This window comes from Hyperolius riggenbachi, chromosome 7 (genome assembly GCF_040937935.1).
Source record: "Hyperolius riggenbachi isolate aHypRig1 chromosome 7, aHypRig1.pri, whole genome shotgun sequence".
NCBI lineage: Eukaryota > Metazoa > Chordata > Amphibia > Anura > Hyperoliidae > Hyperolius > Hyperolius riggenbachi.
Window position 1 is genome coordinate 276,827,944 of NC_090652.1, and position 19,919 is coordinate 276,847,862.

The 19,919-nt window shown below is 48.6% G+C and overlaps 1 protein-coding gene across 2 annotated transcripts in view; it reads right to left on the reverse strand.

Moving 5' to 3' along the window:
• RIF1 (replication timing regulatory factor 1) overlaps nucleotides 1-19,919 on the reverse strand; it is a 94,934-nt gene that overhangs the window by 28,991 nt on the left and 46,024 nt on the right. For both annotated transcript variants that reach the window (XM_068245812.1, XM_068245811.1), the window contains exons 17-21: nucleotides 17,810-17,883; nucleotides 17,536-17,716; nucleotides 7,567-7,674; nucleotides 7,338-7,484; nucleotides 976-1,075 (exon numbers count right to left, since the gene is read on the reverse strand). In XM_068245812.1, coding sequence (XP_068101913.1) covers nucleotides 976-1,075; nucleotides 7,338-7,484; nucleotides 7,567-7,674; nucleotides 17,536-17,716; nucleotides 17,810-17,883 — 610 coding nt within the window. The remainder of the gene's footprint in view (nucleotides 1-975; nucleotides 1,076-7,337; nucleotides 7,485-7,566; nucleotides 7,675-17,535; nucleotides 17,717-17,809; nucleotides 17,884-19,919) is intronic.

Consider the following 19,919-nt stretch of genomic DNA (forward strand, 5'->3'; position numbering starts at 1 on the left):
CAAATTACCATGTTTAGGGTCAATTTCACCTACTGACTAAACCTTGCTATACAACTGACAAAGGTTATCTGATCCTTGGTTAAAAATATAAATGTCGTTATTACACACAACATTTGGCAATTACAAGTTATGAATCTGACATCTCCATTTTAAGCCCAATCTACACGATACGATTACGATTCTATTTACAATCCGATTAAATCCAACCTGTCCGATCGGGATTCGATTCAATTCGATTTGCCATGGCAAAAAACAATGGCAAATCGAATCCCGATCGGACATGACGGATTTAATCGGATCGTAAATAGAATCGTAATCGAATCGTATAAAGAATCGTAACGTGTAGATTGTGCTTTAGACCTCAGTCAGAAAAGACTTTATGATAAGATAAAATATGCCCTCCATTCAACATAAGCAGCTCTACACTATTTTGTAAGCAGCCTTCCCAAAGCTCATTTCACAACATTGAAAGGAACTACTCAAGGTCTGAGGGCTATGGAGGCTGCCATATTTATTTCCTTTTAAACAATACCAGTTGCCTGGCAGTCCTGCTGATCTCTTTGGCTGCAGTAGTGTCTGAATCACACGTTTGAAGCAATGTTGTAGCTAATCCAGTCAACTTCAGTCAGAAAAATCTGAACTGCATGCTTGTTCAGGATCTGTGGCTAAAATAATTAGAGACACAGAATCAAGGCGAGAGATGGACAACTTGAATTATTTAAAAAGGAAAGAAATAGGGCAGCCTCCATATCACATAAGGAAGTCTCTGTTCAATTCTGCACATTTACAGCAGAACCCAGAGGAAGTGCCCTGCAGATTATAGGGGAGAACTGGGACCCTCACTGGAGAGAAAAAGTAGGTTGTGATTTTTATTAAAGTTTGTATTTTTTGCACAGAAGTACATTTTAAGAAGAGTAAGAATAGATTACAGAATGTGCCTCAGCCTCCAGCTGCACAGAATAATAAGGAGCTCACCTTTTGTTTTGGGTTGGAATTTGGTGGTATAAGGGGAGAAGTTGACACAATCCACAATCACTGTAACAGCCTGTGTAATTCTCTCCAGCACAGATAAACCCTGGAAACAAGAGATATTTTACATAGGCTAAACATTCACACCTGTTTAATAAGCACAGGCCAAGAGACTTCAACACATTACTCAAACTGCTTCAGAGAACAGCACATGACATTTCCACAAAGCTACGAGCTAGAAGAAAAGTGGGAGCCAAGAAACTACGCAACCATCAGATGGAAACTATGTTAGATAAAAGGACTGAGCATTTACCAGGAGTGGATCAATCTATCCATTATCTATTTTTTGTTTACGCACTAGAGCTGGATTCCCTTTATAAATACAGATCAGTGATCTTTCCTAGAAAGCCACCACTTTAGTTCTATAGTCAGTTATTCCTCAAAGCTCATCGGTTTCTATAAATACCCAAGTGGGTGTTTAACCTTTTCGGGACCGGCCACCTACCCCCCCCTTAAGGACCAGTCATTTTGCGCGGGAAGGGGGTGCGCGCGTTTGGGGGGGTCAGGCGGCCGGATCCCGTGTGTGGCTGGCTAGAGTGGTGTCCCCCATGGTGGCCTGTGCCTCCCCCTTCTGCCCGCAGCCTTCACTTACCTTCCAGGCTCCAGCGATGAGCCGCACGGGACCCTCTTCTCCGGCCGGCATCTCCGTTCTGTCTGACGAGCAGTTCCGGGTCGCGGCTTGATGACGTCATCAAGCCGGGACCCGGCGCTGACGTCAGATGAAGCGGAGATGCCGGCCAGAGCGGAGGGGGCGCCGATCGTCGCTGGAACGGCAGGGAGGTGAGTGGATCCTCTTCTTTCCCCCCCTGCCGCCGCAGCTGTCAAACAGATCACTACGATCCGACGGCGATCGTAGTGATCGTGTGATCAGCAGCCATACGCGATGGCTGCTGATCACTCGGGGGAGATGTCGGCTGTCATATGACAGCTTAATCTCCCCCTCCGGGTGCGCACAATCGCGTCGGGAGCGGAAACGGCGGGCCGGCGTAGATCCTACGCCGCATCAGGCTAGAACAGCCACAAGTGTGGCGTAGGATCTCATTCACATGGTCCCGAAAAGGTTAAATCATCCAAATTTTTAAATGAAAACTACAAGACATACAATGTACCACATAAAAGGCGGAACGATGGAGCGGTGTGCGCGCAATGCCACGAGGCGGGCAGGTGGGGGAGCGGTGTGCGCACAATGCCACGAGGCGGGCAGGTGGGGGAGCGGTGTGCGCGCAATGCCACGAGGCGGGCAGGTGGGGGAGCGGTGTGCGCGCAAAGCCACGAGGCGGGCAGGTGGGGGAGCGGTGTGCGCACAATGCCACGAGGCGGGCAGGTGGGGGAGCGGTGTGCGCGCAATGCCACGAGGCGGGCAGGTGGGGGAGCGGTGTGCGCGCAATGCCACGAGGCAGGCAGGTGGGGGAGCGGTGTGCGCGCAATGCCACGAGGCGGGCAGGTGGGGGAGCGGTGTGCGCGCAATGCCACGAGGCGGGCAGGTGGGGGAGCGGTGTGCGCGCAATGCCACGAGGCGGGCAGGTGGGGGAGCAGTGTGCGCACAATGCCACGAGGCAGGCAGGTGGGGGAGCGGTGTGCGCGCAATGCCACGAGGCGGGCAGGTGGGGGAGCGGTGTGCGCGCAATGCCACGAGGCGGGCAGGTGGGGGAGCGGTGTGCGCGCAATGCCACGAGGCGGGCAGGTGGGGGAGCGGTGTGCGCACAATGCCACGAGGCAGGCAGGTGGGGGAGCGGTGTGCGCGCAATGCCACGAGGCGGGCAGGTGGGGGAGCGGTGTGCGCGCAATGCCACGAGGCGGGCAGGTGGGGGAGCGGTGTGCGCACAATGCCACGAGGCGGGCAGGTGGGGGAGCGGTGTGCGCACAATGCCACGAGGCAGGCAGTGGGGGAGCGGTGTGCGCACAATGCCACGAGGCAGGCAGGTGGGGGAGCGGTGTGCGCACAATGCCACGAGGCGGGCAGGTGGGGGAGCGGTGTGCGCACAATGCCACGAGGCAGGCAGGTTGGGGAGCGGTGTGCGCACAATGCCACGAGGCGGGCAGGTGGGGGAGCGGTGTGCGCGCAATGCCACGAGGCGGGCAGGTGGGGGAGCGGTGTGCGCACAATGCCACGAGGCAGGCAGGTGGGGGAGCGGTGTGCGCACAATGCCACGAGGCAGGCAGGTGGGGGAGCGGTGTGCGCACAATGCCACGAGGCGGGCAGGTGGGGGAGCGGTGTGCGCACAATGCCACGAGGCAGGCAGGTGGGGGAGCGGTGTGCGCACAATGCCACGAGGCGGGCAGGTGGGGGAGCGGTGTGCGCGCAATGCCACGAGGCGGGCAGGTGGGGGAGCGGTGTGCGCACAATGCCACGAGGCAGGCAGGTGGGGGAGCGGTGTGCGCACAATGCCACGAGGCAGGCAGGTGGGGGAGCGGTGTGCGCACAATGCCACGAGGCAGGCAGGTGGGGGAGCGGTGTGCGCGCAATGCCACGAGGCGGGCAGGTGGGGGAGCGGTGTGCGCGCAATGCCACGAGGCGGGCAGGTGGGGGAGCGGTGTGCGCGCAATGCCACGAGGCAGGCAGGTGGGGGAGCGGTGTGCGCGCAATGCCACGAGGCGGGCAGGTGGGGGAGCGGTGTGCGCGCAATGCCACGAGGCGGGCAGGTGGGGGAGCGGTGTGCGCACAATGCCACGAGGCGGGCAGGTGGGGGAGCGGTGTGCGCGCAATGCCACGAGGCGGGCAGGTGGGGGAGCGGTGTGCGCACAATGCCACGAGGCAGGCAGGTGGGGGAGCGGTGTGCGCACAATGCCACGAGGCAGGCAGGTGGGGGAGCGGTGTGCGCACAATGCCACGAGGCAGGCAGGTGGGGGAGCGGTGTGCGCACAATGCCACGAGGCGGGCAGGTGGGGGAGCGGTGTGCGCACAATGCCACGAGGCAGGCAGGTTGGGGAGCGGTGTGCGCACAATGCCACGAGGCGGGCAGGTGGGGGAGCGGTGTGCGCGCAATGCCACGAGGCGGGCAGGTGGGGGAGCGGTGTGCGCACAATGCCACGAGGCAGGCAGGTGGGGGAGCGGTGTGCGCACAATGCCACGAGGCAGGCAGGTGGGGGAGCGGTGTGCGCACAATGCCACGAGGCAGGCAGGTGGGGGAGCGGTGTGCGCACAATGCCACGAGGCAGGCAGGTGGGGGAGCGGTGTGCGCACAATGCCACGAGGCGGGCAGGTGGGGGAGCGGTGTGCGCACAATGCCACGAGGCAGGCAGGTGGGGGAGCGGTGTGCGCACAATGCCACGAGGCGGGCAGGTGGGGGAGCGGTGTGCGCGCAATGCCACGAGGCGGGCAGGTGGGGGAGCGGTGTGCGCACAATGCCACGAGGCAGGCAGGTGGGGGAGCGGTGTGCGCACAATGCCACGAGGCAGGCAGGTGGGGGAGCGGTGTGCGCACAATGCCACGAGGCAGGCAGGTGGGGGAGCGGTGTGCGCACAATGCCACGAGGCAGGCAGGTGGGGGAGCGGTGTGCGCACAATGCCACGAGGCGGGCAGGTGGGGGAGCGGTGTGCGCACAATGCCACGAGGCGGGCAGGTGGGGGAGCGGTGTGCGCACAATGCCACGAGGCAGGCAGGTGGGGGAGCGGTGTGCGCACAATGCCACGAGGCAGGCAGGTGGGGGAGCGGTGTGCGCACAATGCCACGAGGCAGGCAGGTGGGGGAGCGGTGTGCGCACAATGCCACGAGGCGGGCAGGTGGGGGAGCGGTGTGCGCGCAATGCCACGAGGCGGGCAGGTGGGGGAGCGGTGTGCGCACAATGCCACGAGGCAGGCAGGTGGGGGAGCGGTGTGCGCACAATGCCACGAGGCAGGCAGGTGGGGGAGCGGTGTGCGCATAATGCCACGAGGCAGGCAGGTGGGGGAGCGGTGTGCGCACAATGCCACGAGGCGGGCAGGTGGGGGGGGCGGTGTGCGCACAATGCCACGAGGCGGGCAGGTGGGGGAGCGGTGTGCGCACAATGCCACGAGGCAGGCAGGTGGGGGAGCGGTGTGCGCACAATGCCACGAGGCAGGCAGGTGGGGGAGCGGTGTGCGCACAATGCCACGAGGCAGGCAGGTGGGGGAGCGGTGTGCGCACAATGCCACGAGGCAGGCAGGTGGGGGAGCGGTGTGCGCACAATGCCACGAGGCAGGCAGGTGGGGGAGTGGTGTGCGCACAATGCCACGAGGCAGGCAGGTGGGGGAGCGGTGTGCGCACAATGCCACGAGGCAGGCAGGCAGGTGGGGGAGCGGTGTGTGCGCAATGCCACGAGGCAGGCAGGTGGGGGAGCGGTGTGCGCACAATGCCACGAGGCAGGCAGGTGGGGGAGCGGTGTGCGCACAATGCCACGAGGCAGGCAGGTGGGGGAGCGGTGTGCGCGCAATGCCACGAGGCAGGCAGGTGGGGGAGCGGTGTAAACAAAGAAGTTGGCCGCCTTTCGTCCAAGTTCATCCCCAGGCATGTAGAGTGGCGCTGGGGGCCACTGTATACACACCTGACTATCGGCTGACACACCTGACTACAGTGCCTAGCACACAACTGTGCTGTGGTCTTTTTTTCATTCTCTGCCTGAAAGAGTTAAACATCAGGTATGAAAGTGACAGTTTCTGTCCGGGTAAGGACTGGGTCGGACTATAGCGTTACCCACACTGATAAGGCATTCCAGCCATAAAACACTTTCCTGTCAGTAAATGGCTTCTAAGAGCAGGAAAGATACAAACTGTCATGAGTTCATAGATTTGAGCTCTGGCATAATACAATGCAAGCGTCATTAAGCAGTGATAGTGAAACCGTAAAAATGTAAAAACTATATGTAAATAAAAATGTGGGATATCTAAGTCATTTTTAGGAGGATAGATACAACTGTTTATCTCATCAGTTAATTTTCACCTCGGACATCCTTTAAAGAGACACTGAAGTCTCCTAAAAATCAGCTTTGTATTGTAAAAGCCTCTAACATTATTGCCCTAACTAAAACGCTGCATCCCCGCGGCTGAAATTAACTAAATTCCCCCTACTTCTCCCCCCGCAAAATCCACAACTTTCTTGGTCATGGATTTTGCTGCTGGAGGAGGCAGAGCTTTCAGCCGCAGCTCTGCCTCCTTACACGTCAATCAGCGTGCATCTCCGACTCTCCTCCTCACCTCTCAGTGAAGAAAGACTGTTTCTTTGTGAGATAACCAATTGGAATAAAAGTGGTAGAGGCTATGCATTACTTATTCATGCCCAAGCAGACATTTTGCTGTACCCTCATGCCAAGCTTGCCCTATAGAAACACACACGCTTCCTTCTGCTCCCATTGATCAGCTGTCACCATCTGGGGCTGCAGCATTTTTGCTGATTTCTGAGGCAATTAAGCCTCATTGTTAAGTATAGGAAAGCGGAAATTGCTCGGAAAGCGCTACATCAGAGCATTTTCCAGGCATTTTTGTTACAGAAGCTGTTCAGTTACAACTCTACTATAACAAAATATAAAAACGCTACACCAAAAAGCTTCGCCTCCCCCTTCCCCCCCCCCCCCCCCCAAAAAAAAAAAAAACACGCTAGGCATGCTTAGAAAATCGTTAGGCACATGCCTAGAATTGCCTTGAAAGAGAAAAAAAAAATCACTTCAAAAAGCGCTAAGCGTTGGCAATTACACTAGCACTTTTTGGTGTGCACTGGCCCTTAAAGGATACCCATGTGACATGATGAGATAGACATGTGTATGTACAGTGCCTAGCACACAAATAACTGTGCGGTGTTCCTTTTTTCTTTCTTTGCCCAAAAGAGTTAAACATCAGGTATGTAAGTGACAGTTTCTGTCTGGGTCGAGACCGGGTCAGACTATAGCATAACCCTCAATGATAGGTAATTACAGCCATAAAACATGTTCCTGTCAGTAAATGGTTTCTGATAACAGGAAAGAGATAAAAAGTCAATAATTCATAGATTAGAGCTCTCACATACTTCTATGAAGGGGTCATTGAGCAGAGACAAAACAGTAAACAAAAACAAGATTTAAATATTAAAAAAAAAACAAAAAAAAAAAAACTGTGGGATATCGAAAAGTGTCATTTTTAGGAGGAGGACGACAGACAATTGTTTTTATCAGTTTATTTTCACCTCGGATGTCCTTTAAGCTCCTCAAGTAAGTTATCCTATACTGAATAGAATCCATCAGTGTAAATATGCACTGAAATGACATCAGAGCAGTCTTACAGTGTTTCATATTCTTTTTTTTACTGTGTTTAATGCATTAGGGCAAAAATGTAAGTTTGAATGTATTCCCACTTTCCAGCTGACAATAGATTGCACTTACCACAGGCTGATCACCAAGGCCTGACAGTATTCGGGAGCACAGCTCCTCGCAGCACACATTCTCGTCAGTTGTGGTCACCAGGGCCGCACAGCGAGCAAAGGTCTTATACAACTCCGACCAGGTGCGCATCAGCGTCTTCATGGTGGGCTGCAGGAAACAGCACCAGAGTGTTACTTTCTGTGACATGGTGATTGTACTCCACTGAAAGGGAGACCGATATCCCACTTACCTGGGGAAATGCTGACATGGGGAAGATGTGAGTAACAGGCAGCATCAAGGCACTGTTCATGGCATTAAAGTTGTGTTCTAGTGCATCACCCTGGTTTACTTCATTAGTCTGAAACAAAATCATAATTGTGTGATAAGCTTTAAAATGGGAGTAATCTTACTACTTCAAGGAGACACTGAAGCGAAAAAAAAAAATGATATAATGAATTGGTTGTGTAATACAGATAATTACTAGAATTTTAGTAGCAAAGAAAATATTCTAATAGTTTTATTTTCAGTTATAATGGCGTCAATTCACCAGAGAGGATTTACTAAGAGAAAAAAAGGTAGGTAGTTTATTTCATGAGGTATTTTAACACTCTGGAGTCAATTCACCAGTGTGAGAGGACAGAGAGAAAAGTGTTCGATAGCAGGGGATAATGGAGAGATATGCATGAGGAAAGTGTGAGAAAGCAGAGAGTTAGGTAATCGGTATTAATGATTTACATGGGATACTTTTCCTCTCTGTAAGCTTGAAAGTGAAGCATTGTGGGTAGGAGGCGGAATTTTACCACTACCTGACCAGAGTATCCCCGCCTTTTACTGCCGGATCATATAAATCATATCACGAGTGAGTTAACTTCTTCACCACCTCTGTCTCAGTAAAATTATCAAGAAATGTTCTCTCACGAAAAATACGAGGGGCGATTAAACAGACCCCCCTCCTGCGCCTTCGTCTCCTCATAATAGAAGCTCTAAGGCCTAGTGCACACCAGAGCGGTTCGGCTGCGTTTTGTGATCCGCGTGCGGCTGCGGATACGCTTGGGTAATTTATTTCAATGGGCTGGTGCACACCAGAGCGGGAGGCGTTTTGCAGAAACGCATACTCCCGGGCTGCTGCAGATTTTGGATTGCAGAGGCGTTTCTGCCTCAATGTTAAGTATAGGAAAAACGCAAACCGCTCTGAAAAACGGCACTTCAGAGCGGTTTGTCAGGCGGTTTTTGTTACAGTAGCTGTTTAGTAACAGCTTTACTGTAACAATACATGAAATCTACTACACCAAAAAGGCTTCACAAAACCGCAAAATGCTAGCTGAAACGCTACAGAAAAATAAGAAAAAAGCGTTTCAAAATCTGCTAGCATTTTGCGGATCTGCTAGCGGTTTTTGGTGTGCACCAGGCCTAACAGAGTAAGCTCAAAAGGCTCCATCTTCCACAGCAGCAGCTGCTGTGTGAAAACCACGATATCTCCAGGTATATTCAAGGGATAAAGAGATGAAAAAATAATGAATGGCCACACCCCCTTTCTTCCCTGGTGAATTGTGATTTGGAGAAAAACTACTAGCTATCACTTATTTATCTCATACTTATCTCACATTTATCTCTTGCATTTCTCTGTCGATATTTTCCCCTATACTTCTGGAGAATTGCTATTTGGAGATATCACAGGAGGTAAATTACCTCCCAAGAGATAAATAGGTTGGTAACCTCTGGTGAATTGACGCCGTAGTGTTTTTTTTATAACATTGCATCATTCTCTAATATTTGCAGTTTAGACACTACCCAGCAGTCTAAATGGGTTCAAAAGTTCACTAGCCTGCTCTGTAAAATCTTCCCTGCAGAGGGGGAAAAAAAAAAAAAAGAAAAAAAAAAAAAAAGCTACATTGACCTCAATTCACTAAGATCATGCTGGAGATAAGGCAAGAGAACACTTGCCACCACACAGTGAGAGAGTTATCTTATCTCTTCATTCCTAACTTTACCTCCTCTGTAGTTTTCACACGCAGTTAATTAACAGCCTGTCTAGAATTCTGGAGTTAACTTAAAGGGAAGGTCCAAGCAAAATAAAAAAAAAAAGAGTTTCAATTACCTGGGGCTTCTACCAGCCCCATGCTGCCATCCTGTGCCCTCGAAGTCACTCACTGCTGCTCCAGTCCCCTGCTGGCAGCTAGCCGATCTCAGAGGTCGGCAGGCCGCATTGCGTACATTTTTACGCATTCCCGCTAGTGCAGGAACATTAACCCATACATTTTTACGCATTACTGGTTCAATGCGTAAATTGGTACGCATTGAACCAGTAACGCGTAAAAATGTATGCGTTAATGTTCCTGCACTAGCGGGAATGCGTAAAAATGTACGCAATGCGCCCCGCCGACCTCTGAGGTCGGCAAGCTGCCAGCGGGGGACTGGAGCAGCAGTGAGTGACTACGAGGGCACAGGATGGCTGCATGGGGCTGGTAGAAGCCCCAGGTAATTGAAACTTTTTTATTTTGCTTGGACCTTCCCTTTAAAGACAGAAGAGTTAACTTAAAGACAAAAGAGTTAACTTAAAGACAGAAGAGTTAACTTAAAGACAGAAGAGTTAACTTAAAGACAGAAGAGTTAACTTAAAGACAGAAGAGTTAACTTAAAGACAGAAGAGTTAACTTAAAGACAGAAGAGTTAACTTAAAGACAGAAGAGTTAACTTAAAGACAGAAGAGTTAACTTAAAGACAGAAGAGTTAACTTAAAGACAGAAGAGTTAACTTTAGGTTTGCCCGAGGTAAAATGTCGCCTGAATACTACATGCCTTATCACCATGGTAACAACTCTAGAAACGTTATTAAAGACAGGAGATAAGCTTAGTGAATTGAGGCCATTGGCCTCAATTCACTAAGATCATGCTGTAGATAATAAGGCAAGAGAAAACTTACCTCCACTAGTAAGAGAGTTATCTTATCTCTTCATTCTTTACCTCCTGTGTAGTTAAGTTACCTCCTCTGTAGTTATTTTTACACGCAGTTGAACAGCCTGTCTAACTCTGGAGTTATTTTAAGGATTAAAGAGTTAACTTAAAGACAGAAGAGTTAACTTTAGGTTTGCCTGAAGTAAAAGGTTTCCTGAATACTACATGCCTTATCACCATGGTAACAACTCTAGAAGAGTTATTAAAGACAGGAGATAAGCTTAGTGAATTGAGGCCAATGGCCTCAATCCACTAAGATCAGCTGGAGATGATAAGGCAAGAGAAAACTTACCTCCACACAGTGAGAGAGTTATTTTATCTCTTCATTCCTTAAGTTACCTCCTCTGTAGTTAATTTTCACACGCAGTTAGTAAACCGCCTGTCTTTAACTCTGGAGTTATTTTAAGGATTGAAGAGTTAACTTAAAGGAATACTTAAGTCAAAAAAAAAAAATGACATTTACTCACCTGGGGCATCCCTCAGCACCCCGAAGCTGGATGGTGCCCTCGCAGCCCCGCTCCGATCGTCCTGTCCCCGCCGGCGGCTACTTCCGGTTCGGCGACAGCCGCCGACAGGCTGGGAACGCGGCTGATTTTCCGCGTTCCCAGCCGCTGCTATCACTCTCTATGCTGCTATAGCGTATATATAGACGCTATAGCAGCATAGAAAGTGATAGCAGCGGCTGGGAACGCGGAAAATCAGCCGCGTTCCCAGCCTGTCGGCGGCTGTCGCCGAACCGGAAGTAGCCGCCGGCGGGGACAGGACGATCGGAGCGGGGCTGCGAGGGCACAATCCAGCTTCGGGGTGCTGAGGGATGCCCCAGGTGAGTAAATGTCATTTTTTTTTTTTGACTTAAGTATTCCTTTAAAGACAGAAGAGTTAACTTTAGGTTTGCCTGAGGTAAAAGGTTTCCTGAATACGACATGCCTCATCACCATGGTGATAACTCTAGAAATGTTATTAAAGACAGGAGATAAGCTTAGTGAATTGAAGCCATTGGGCTCTATTCATAAAACCTTACTGCAAGTTTTCCGCTCAAAACAGCAGATTTTCCCGTCCATTTAGCAAAGTGGGCATTCATAAAAGCTGTTCCCGCATGAAAATCTACGATCCCCCCGCAGAGCGAGAAATTTCCGCCTTCTCCAGTGTTTTTCTAGATTTATCTAGAAAAAAGTAACAAAATGGCCATTCATAAAGTTTAGAGGAAGCGGTATGTGGACGGGAAATACCGCTTCCTCTGATTTTGCGGATTACATACAAGTGAATGGGACAGACCTCCCAGAGAGAGCAGTGCACGGAGGGACTCTGCCGGCTGAAGTGTTTCCGCATGTCTTCTGACAGCTTACCGCCAGCTTTCAGCGGGAGATCTCCGCTCTGCTATTGCAGCTGGCAAGATTTCTATGAATGACCACCCAGAAGTGTAAAATACCGCTGCGGTATTTTACCTCCAGGATTTTTTCCGACTCAGAAGTTTTATGAATAGAGCCCATTGTCTTTTAAAGCTTATCTCAAGTGTCTGGCAGAGTTCTCTGCAACTTTGAAAGTCGTGGAGCTCAATGGCTAATTTGCATAGATAACGGGAGTTTCTTAGCTCTTCCTTTACTGGAAACAATATTAGACTTGTGTCTCTGCTGCTATCTTTTTTTTCTTAGCTGTACTACACAAATAGAATTTATTTTCCGCTTCAGTGTCTAAGTACCAGCGGTCTCTGCCCTCAAAGTGGACCCAAGATGAAAATCTATCTATAACAAGTAACTTGTCTATATCTAAAGTTTAGATAGTTTACAAAGCAAATCTAGCTGCAAAAAGCTTCAGTTTATGATTATTTATTCCTGTGATACAATGAGGGCAGCCATGTTCTGTTTGTCACATTACACACAGGCAAGCTGATAGCATCTCCAGCCCTCAGCCCGTGAAACCTTAAAGAGAGTCTGAAGCGAGAATAAATCTCGCTTCAGACCTCATATATAGCAGGGTCACGTGTGCCCCTGCTAAACCGCCGCTATCCCGCGGCTTAACGAGGGTCCCTGTCCCCCCAAATTCCCTCCGTAATGCGGGGGAGCGCTGCCTGGTTGGGGCAGGGCTAACCGCCGCAGCCCTGCCCCACGCGCGTCTGTCAGCGCGTATCTCCGCCTCTCCCCCGCCCCTCTCAGTCTTCCTTCACTGAGAAGGGCGGGGGAGAGGCGGCGATGCGCGGCTGATAAACGCGAATGGAGGCAGGGCTGCAGCCATTAGCCCTGCCTCCAGGAGACCAAGCCTGCGACCAAGTGTCACAGCGGGGGGTTTGGGGGTGAAGGGACCCCCGTTTAGCGGCGCGTATGCGGCGGTTTAGCAGGGGCACACGTGCCCCTGCTAACTATGAGCTCTGAAGCGAGATTGATTCTCGCTTCAGAGTCTCTTTAACGCCTCCCCTCTGCCTCTGAAATCTCTGGCTAGTAACCTCCTCCTCCTGCCCAGACTGAGCTCCCAAAAGCCCTTGGTACAGGAGTCTGAGAATGCCAAGGCACTCTGAAACAGTGGGCAAGGCTTGTTTGGTTTATAGGGAATCCATATTAAAACACAACAAAAAAAGTATTTGGCTTGAGGAATGCCCTATAAACTATATAAAAAGGAACACAATTATGCAGTAAGTAAAAGTTTATCTCGGATCCACTTTAAGGAGCAGAGACCGCTGGTACAAGAAACTGCAGAATAGCGAATCGCCGCACATACCCGCCACAATCGCAGTCACCGCTGCACGCTGGGAACCTGGGCCATCCACTCTGCCGTCTCTAGGACGCCAGAGTTCCTGTGAGCCAGACAGGAGCCGAAAACTACTAAGGCAATCAGATCTGAAGCCAGTATTGATATTTGTAAAGCTCCAGGCAAGTACTACTACACAAAAGTGGACTTCTTATAAAAAGGTATGACATGAGAGGTACTCAAACCCAGGTTGTAATCTCAGCAACCACAGTAAAACTAGGAAAAAAAGGGGAGTTTATCAAAACACTTAAAGCACTTTTAGACCAGGATGAAAAAAAAAAAAAAAAAAATGGACACTTGGGGCTTCTTCTAGCCCCCATGGTCTTTGAAAGCCCCTCAGTGTCTGTGGGGTCTCTTCCATTTGAACCGCTGTCCACCCACAGAAAAATCTCTGACCCAACTTGGTGGCAGGATACTGTGCATGGGGAACCTGAAGAAAGAGGTATATGGAGGCTGCCATGTTTATTTCCTTTTAATACCAGTTCCCTGGCTATCCCGCTGATCCTCTGCCTCTAATACTTTTAGCCATAGACCCTGAACAAGCATGCAGAGGTTCAGGTGTTTGACATTGTCAGAGCTGACAAGATTAGCTGAATGCTTGCTTATCTGCTGATTCAGACACTGCTCCAACCGACAGACAAGGACAGCCAGGCAACTGGTATTGCTTAAAAGGAAATAAATATGGCAGCCTCCATACACCTCTTGCTTCAGTTTCCCCATGCACAGTAGTCTGCCACCAAGTTGGGTCAGAGATTTTTCTGTGGGTGAACAGCGGCTCAAAACGGAGGAGACCCCAAAGACACTGAGGGACTTTTAAAGACCACAGGCGCTGGAAAAAGCCCAAATAAGTTAAAGTCCATTTTTTTCATCCCAGTTCAAAAAGTGCTTTCAGGCTACTTGCACACCAAGACGTTGCATTAGGTGCCACGTTAAGGTCGCATAACGTGCACCTAACACAACGTATGGTGCTGCAAGAGCCGACGGTAGAGTGAGCCGCGTTAGGCGGCTCTATTCCGATAAAGTCTCCCAGAGTGGCGCTGATTGGCCGGCGGGACCACGTGACGCGGAGCGAGACACTCCGCATCACGTGGTCCCGCCGGCCAATCAGCTGCCGCCAGTGCAGTGAATATTAAGTAGCCATGTGCACGGCTACTGTAGCTGGCTCTCCCCGCCTTCTCTCCGCCCCCTACTGCGCATGTGTAAACAGTCTAAAGCGGCTATAGCCGCTGTAACGCCGTAGCATGCTGCACTTTCCGGACAACGTGCAGCGTTACATGTAACGCAACGTGGGCTGTGTGAACAGCCCACTTGTGTTACATTGCTGTGCGTTGGGGGAGCGTTACAGGCGCACTAACGTGCACCTGTAACGTCCCTGTGTGTAAGCAGCCTAAAGGAATTCTATCAAACCATGTGTTCTAAAATGACAATTTACAAATAATGTAATAAAGTAGCCGTGTAAACATTTTCCTACTTTTCATGTTAAATAGAGGCAAAAGCTTTAATTCATTGTGTGTAGAGTTTAGCTACGTTTGGAATGTCTCATTTGCAGAGGTATGAATCTGTAAGAATCTCTGCAACCTGACATGCTAAGAACAGTGTAATATTGACACGGATTACCTGAAAGGCTTTTGTTTTCATATATCAGGTCGGATACACACACACACACACACACACACACACACACACACACACACACACACACACACACACACACACACACACACACTTCCTCTGCTCTCTGTGAGAGAAAGCTCTGTCTGTGGCTGAGCTCTATGCACACAGTTAAAGAGTAACTGTCAGGCATAAAATCAAAAATCAATTCTTTATTTTTATCTGGTAAACAAGTAATAAGAAAGCTAATCAGGCAATCCAAAAGTTAAAATCACTATTACTTTTCTTGTTGATAAATTATCATTCCCCAGTTTATATGACTCTTATTTGGTACATAGAGAATTTGGCAGGGCTGTGGAGTCGGTCCAAAAATCCACCGACTCCGACTCCTCAGTTTAGGATTCCACCGACTCCGACTCCACGACTCCGACTCCTCTAATTTGCATATTACAATTTTGTTGATTAAAAGTATGTAACATGAAATTTGTCTCTTAACTGCCAACGCTTAGGAATTTTACAAGACAACTGAAGTGAGAAGGATATGTAGACTACTATATTTATTCCCTTTAGACTAAAACTAGTCCTTGGTAAGAGTACTTGTAAAAGGTACAAACCGGAACAAAGACCATCTATCAGGCCCTAGGCAATGTAAGTGTGGTTGCATGTAAGAATGATGTGCAGGTACTCTGCAGGGGAATGAGGAGATTGTAAACAGACAACACCTCTGTGTTCAATGTGCACAGCATTCTCAGTGGATTCCCTGCAGCTCTGTGGGGAGTGCATATGTAGAGTATACTACTACTGTGTAACAAAGTAAACCTGAGACAGATAAAATTAAAGTTTTATACATACCTGGGGCTTCCTCCAGCTGCCTTTAGGATAATCAGTCCCTCGTTGTCCTCCTCCACCACCTGGATCTTCTGCTATGAGTCCAGGTACTTGAGCCAGTCAGGCGTAGTGCGCATGCACACACTCCGCCGCCAGGAGCATACTACACCTTTGCAGCACTATTGCGCAGGTGCAGAATGTTCCTGGCTGTGGGAGCGGCATGCGGCCGGACAGCGCTGACTGGCTGAATTACCAGGACTCATAGCAGAAGATCCGGGTGGTGGAGGACAGTGAGGGACTGATTAGCCTGAAGGGGGCTGGAGGAAGCCCCAGGTATGTATAAAAGTTTACTTTTCATCCATCTCAGTTACCCTTTAATTTGTAGTCACCAAACCAAATTTTAATAACATATCAAATTATTTGATTTCATCAGCAAAGGGAGTGCATACATTTGCATAAATCAGCATCAATGCAGAATTATTTCCATCTCGTTGACCATCTCTATTAGTGACACGGCTACACATCAGGCTTTATTCTTACAGCATAGATGTTATTTAGGATATATAAGAGATTCCTGTGTACACATCATATATACAGTCAATGAGATATGTATATCTGACCTTAAAAATACGGGGACTGCTTTATTGAAGCAGCACAAGTAACTAATTTTGATTGGTTTATTTCATTTTTGTGGACTAAGCACAGCTATTACTGTATATATACACATTATTTTTAATGACTTATCTGAGAAATAGAACATTTTATCATATTTTCTATTTTAATTACAGTTACAAATTCATTAGGAGTCAGAGTCGGTGCATTTTTTCCCGACTCCGACTCCAGGCACCCAAAATTGCCCGACTCCACGACTCCGACTCCAACTCCACAGCCCTGGAATTTGGTACACAAAAGAGAAGTTGCAGGGCATGCTGGGTTGTCTTTTTTTCGCTTCCCTACTTCCCGCCCTCAGACTTAACTAATGCAGCCTGATTGGCTGAAGCCGCTTTCCCTACTGTTTTCCCCTCCCAAACCTGTTCCTCTCTGATTGGCCAATATTTTTCAGGCTGAGACAATGCACTTTCTATAGTGATGGCCGGGCAAATCAGGCAGAGGAGACTAAGGGCGGATATTACTTCACGACTGGCTTCAAAATAGCCACAGTAAATATGGAAACTGTCTAGAATAGAATTCTCTACTTTTTTCCTTAATAAAATTCACAGGAATCATAATGTGGACAGCGCAATACATATGTTAAGTAGAGCAAGTATTTATCCACTTATACATGTGTTTTTTTTCCTGAGATCATATGGCTGACAGCTCCTCTTTAATGACGCACTGTGAAGGGATTCTCCCCCCCTCCCCCCCCATGGCTGAGTCTGCCATCAGAATTTCAGCAGACTGCCATCAGAAAAGTGTGAAAGGAATTAGATAACCGTAAACAAAGATAAGGATTCCGATGTATACACCAACACTAAGCAGCACTTCCCAAATCTTTCCTATTTCAATTGAAAAAAAAAAAAAATCATGTCAATCGATAGTGTCCCTTTAAGTGTTTCGATAAACTGGCACTTTTTCTAGTTTTACCATGGTCGCTGGGCTTGCAACCTGGGTTTTTGAGAACCTCATGTCCTACCTTACCTTATACAGGCCGCCAAGTATTTGTTTTTTTTAATCTCCCTTCTGGAAAGCAGATGTCACCTTAAAGGAGAACTGTAGTAATAGGTATATGGAGGCTGCCATATTTATTTCCTTTTAAGCAATACCAGTTGCCTGGCAGCCCTGCTGATCCATCTGGCTAAAGAAGTGCCTGAATCACACCAGAAACAAGCATGCAGCGAATCTTATATCTGACAATAATGTCAGAAACACCTGATCTGCTGCATGCTTGTTCAGGGCCTATGGCTGAAAGCATTAGAGGCAGAGGGTCAGCAGGATAGCCAGGTAATTGGTATTGCTTAAATGGAAATAAACATGGCAGCCTCCATATACCTCTCACTACAGTTCTCCTTTAAGATCCCACCCTAGAAAATTTTCAGAGACCAGTATCCCTCTGATAAGACAAAGCAGATGAATTTAGATTTTACCTGATTAATTTTTTCTGTCAGTGGATTGATGAGAATACTCCACATCCGCCACAGCAGCTCCTTGTTGTCGAGTAGCTTGGCACCCTGATTCAGTTCATAGAGAACAGACTCGCTGAACGCCAGTGGTGAGGTAGGGCCCGAGAAGACATAGCTCACAAGAGTTTCAAAGTTTATAAAGAATCTGCGGGTAAGAGCGAAGACAGTCACAAACTGCCTAAAATACACCAAAATGCTGTAAGGGAATTACACTATCCAAGTAAACAAAAAAAAATACCTTTCCTCTTTTACACCATGCTCCAAAATCCCAGCATGGAAATGAAGCTGAATCAGGAAGAGAGCCGGCGTTCCCTAGAAGAAGCAGAGGTTTCTGTATAGGAGTTGAAGAGTGGCCATAGAAGAAGCTACTAAAAGATCACTACAACGTAGGCACACTACAGGAGCAGCATTTAAAGACCACTACTTCTACAATGACCATAATTACTAGAACTGGAATTAGTAGAGCCCCCCCCATTGATCGGTTTCTCGGTGTTACATTTAGGTACCTTAAAAAAAAAAAAACTGACGACATTTGAGATTGTGCCTCAACGCCAGAAATAATTTTCCAAGCACAATTCTGAAAATGACAACCAATTTAAAAGAAAAAAGGGATTACTTTTTTTTTTTTTTTCCTTTTTTAAACAAATTAAGGATTACCCATTCTTCGTATTTATATTTAAGGATTATAAACCAACCCCACCACTACCCCACCATCGTTCCTGCCAGGAAGCTAATTTTTCACTGGGGGTTCTGCTGCCATTCTTGTCCCCTGGATGGCCCTTTTACCAGTCCCCCCCCCCCCCCCCCTTAGATCAGCAGATACTGTAGCAGGATACAGAGGGAGGCTAGAATCCAGCAGTATCAGAGGACCCAGAAGGCATTGAACAAGAGACTGAGATTTCATGGGAGAGCAAAAGCGGAAAGCACAAGCAAGGTAATGGAAAGCTAGAGCGGTAGCCATGCATCTTGGTCCATGCTCCCCACTCTCCGACATGTACACTACGTTGGGGTAGGGGGGGTAGGGGGGGGAGAGAGGAGAGGGAGAGGAGGGAGAGGGAGAGGGAGAGAGAGAGAGAGAGAGAGAGAGAGAGAGAGAGAGAGAGAGAGAGAGAGAGAGAGAGAGAGAGAGAGAGAGAGAGAGAGAGAGAGAGAGAGAGAGAGAGAGAGAGAGAGAGAGAGAGAGAGAGAGAGAGAGAGAGAGAGAGAGAGAGAGAGAGAGAGAGAGAGAGAGAGGGAGGGAGGGGAGGGGGAGGGGGAGAGAGAGAGAGAGAGAGAGAGAGAGAGAGAGAGAGAGAGAGAGAGAGAGAGAGAGAGAGAGAGAGAGAGAGACATGGTGGGCCAGGCACTCCATTGCATACTCTACATTTCACAAGTAAATGACAAGGAGACATCAGTGGCTGCTGTGGTCAGCAAGATTAGAGATGTAGGCCCATATGCGATTCTCCTAGAGGATAATGTTTCTTCTATTTAGAATAAAGTAGGTGGAAAGGTAGTATCAAAACTATTTTAAGTATTTTATAGCTTGACTGGGTATTTTTTTATGACAGGTTTGAAAATATCACTTAAAGAGAATCTGTATTGTTAAAATCGCACAAAAGTAAATATACCAGTGCGTTAGGTGATATCTCCTATTACCCTCTGTCACAATTTTGCCGCTCCCCGCCGCATTAAAAGTGGTCAAAAACAGGTTTTTAAAAGTTTGTTTATAAACAAACAAAATGGCCACCAAAACAGGAAGTAGGTTGATGTACAGTATGTCCACACATAGAAAATACATCCATACACAAGCAGGCTGTATACACCCTTCCTTTTGTATCTCAAGAGATCACTTGTGTGTTTACCTTCTGTCCCCCTGCAGTTCTCATGCACTGAATACTAGTGACAGGCTGTGAGGCTGATCCTTTCTTCCTGTCTGTAATTCCTCAGTATGTGTCAGCCCAGCTCCTTTCACAGCTAACAGAGGAGGATTTTTATCCAGCTCTCTTCTTTCATTGATAAGAGAGACGCTGCTGGCTTATGTAAATAATACACACACTGGAGTGTGCATAGAGTGGCCTGGAAAGTGGTGTGCATAAACAGACCAGCACGGAAGAGTTGTCAGCCTTCAAGACACAGGGCGACAAGTCTGACAGGGGAAAGATACATTGATTTATTACAGAGACAGTGATAGTAGAAAGTGCTGCAGTAAGCCAGAGTACATTAGAACAGGTTTAGGAACTTGTAGGATGGTAGAAAAAAAAACAGAATTTTTGTTACGGAGTCTCTTTAAAATAAAATAATAACTTGCATATGGACCATAGTCTGCAATACACCTGATTAGCGAAGACCAGAAATAAGACGCACTGTAA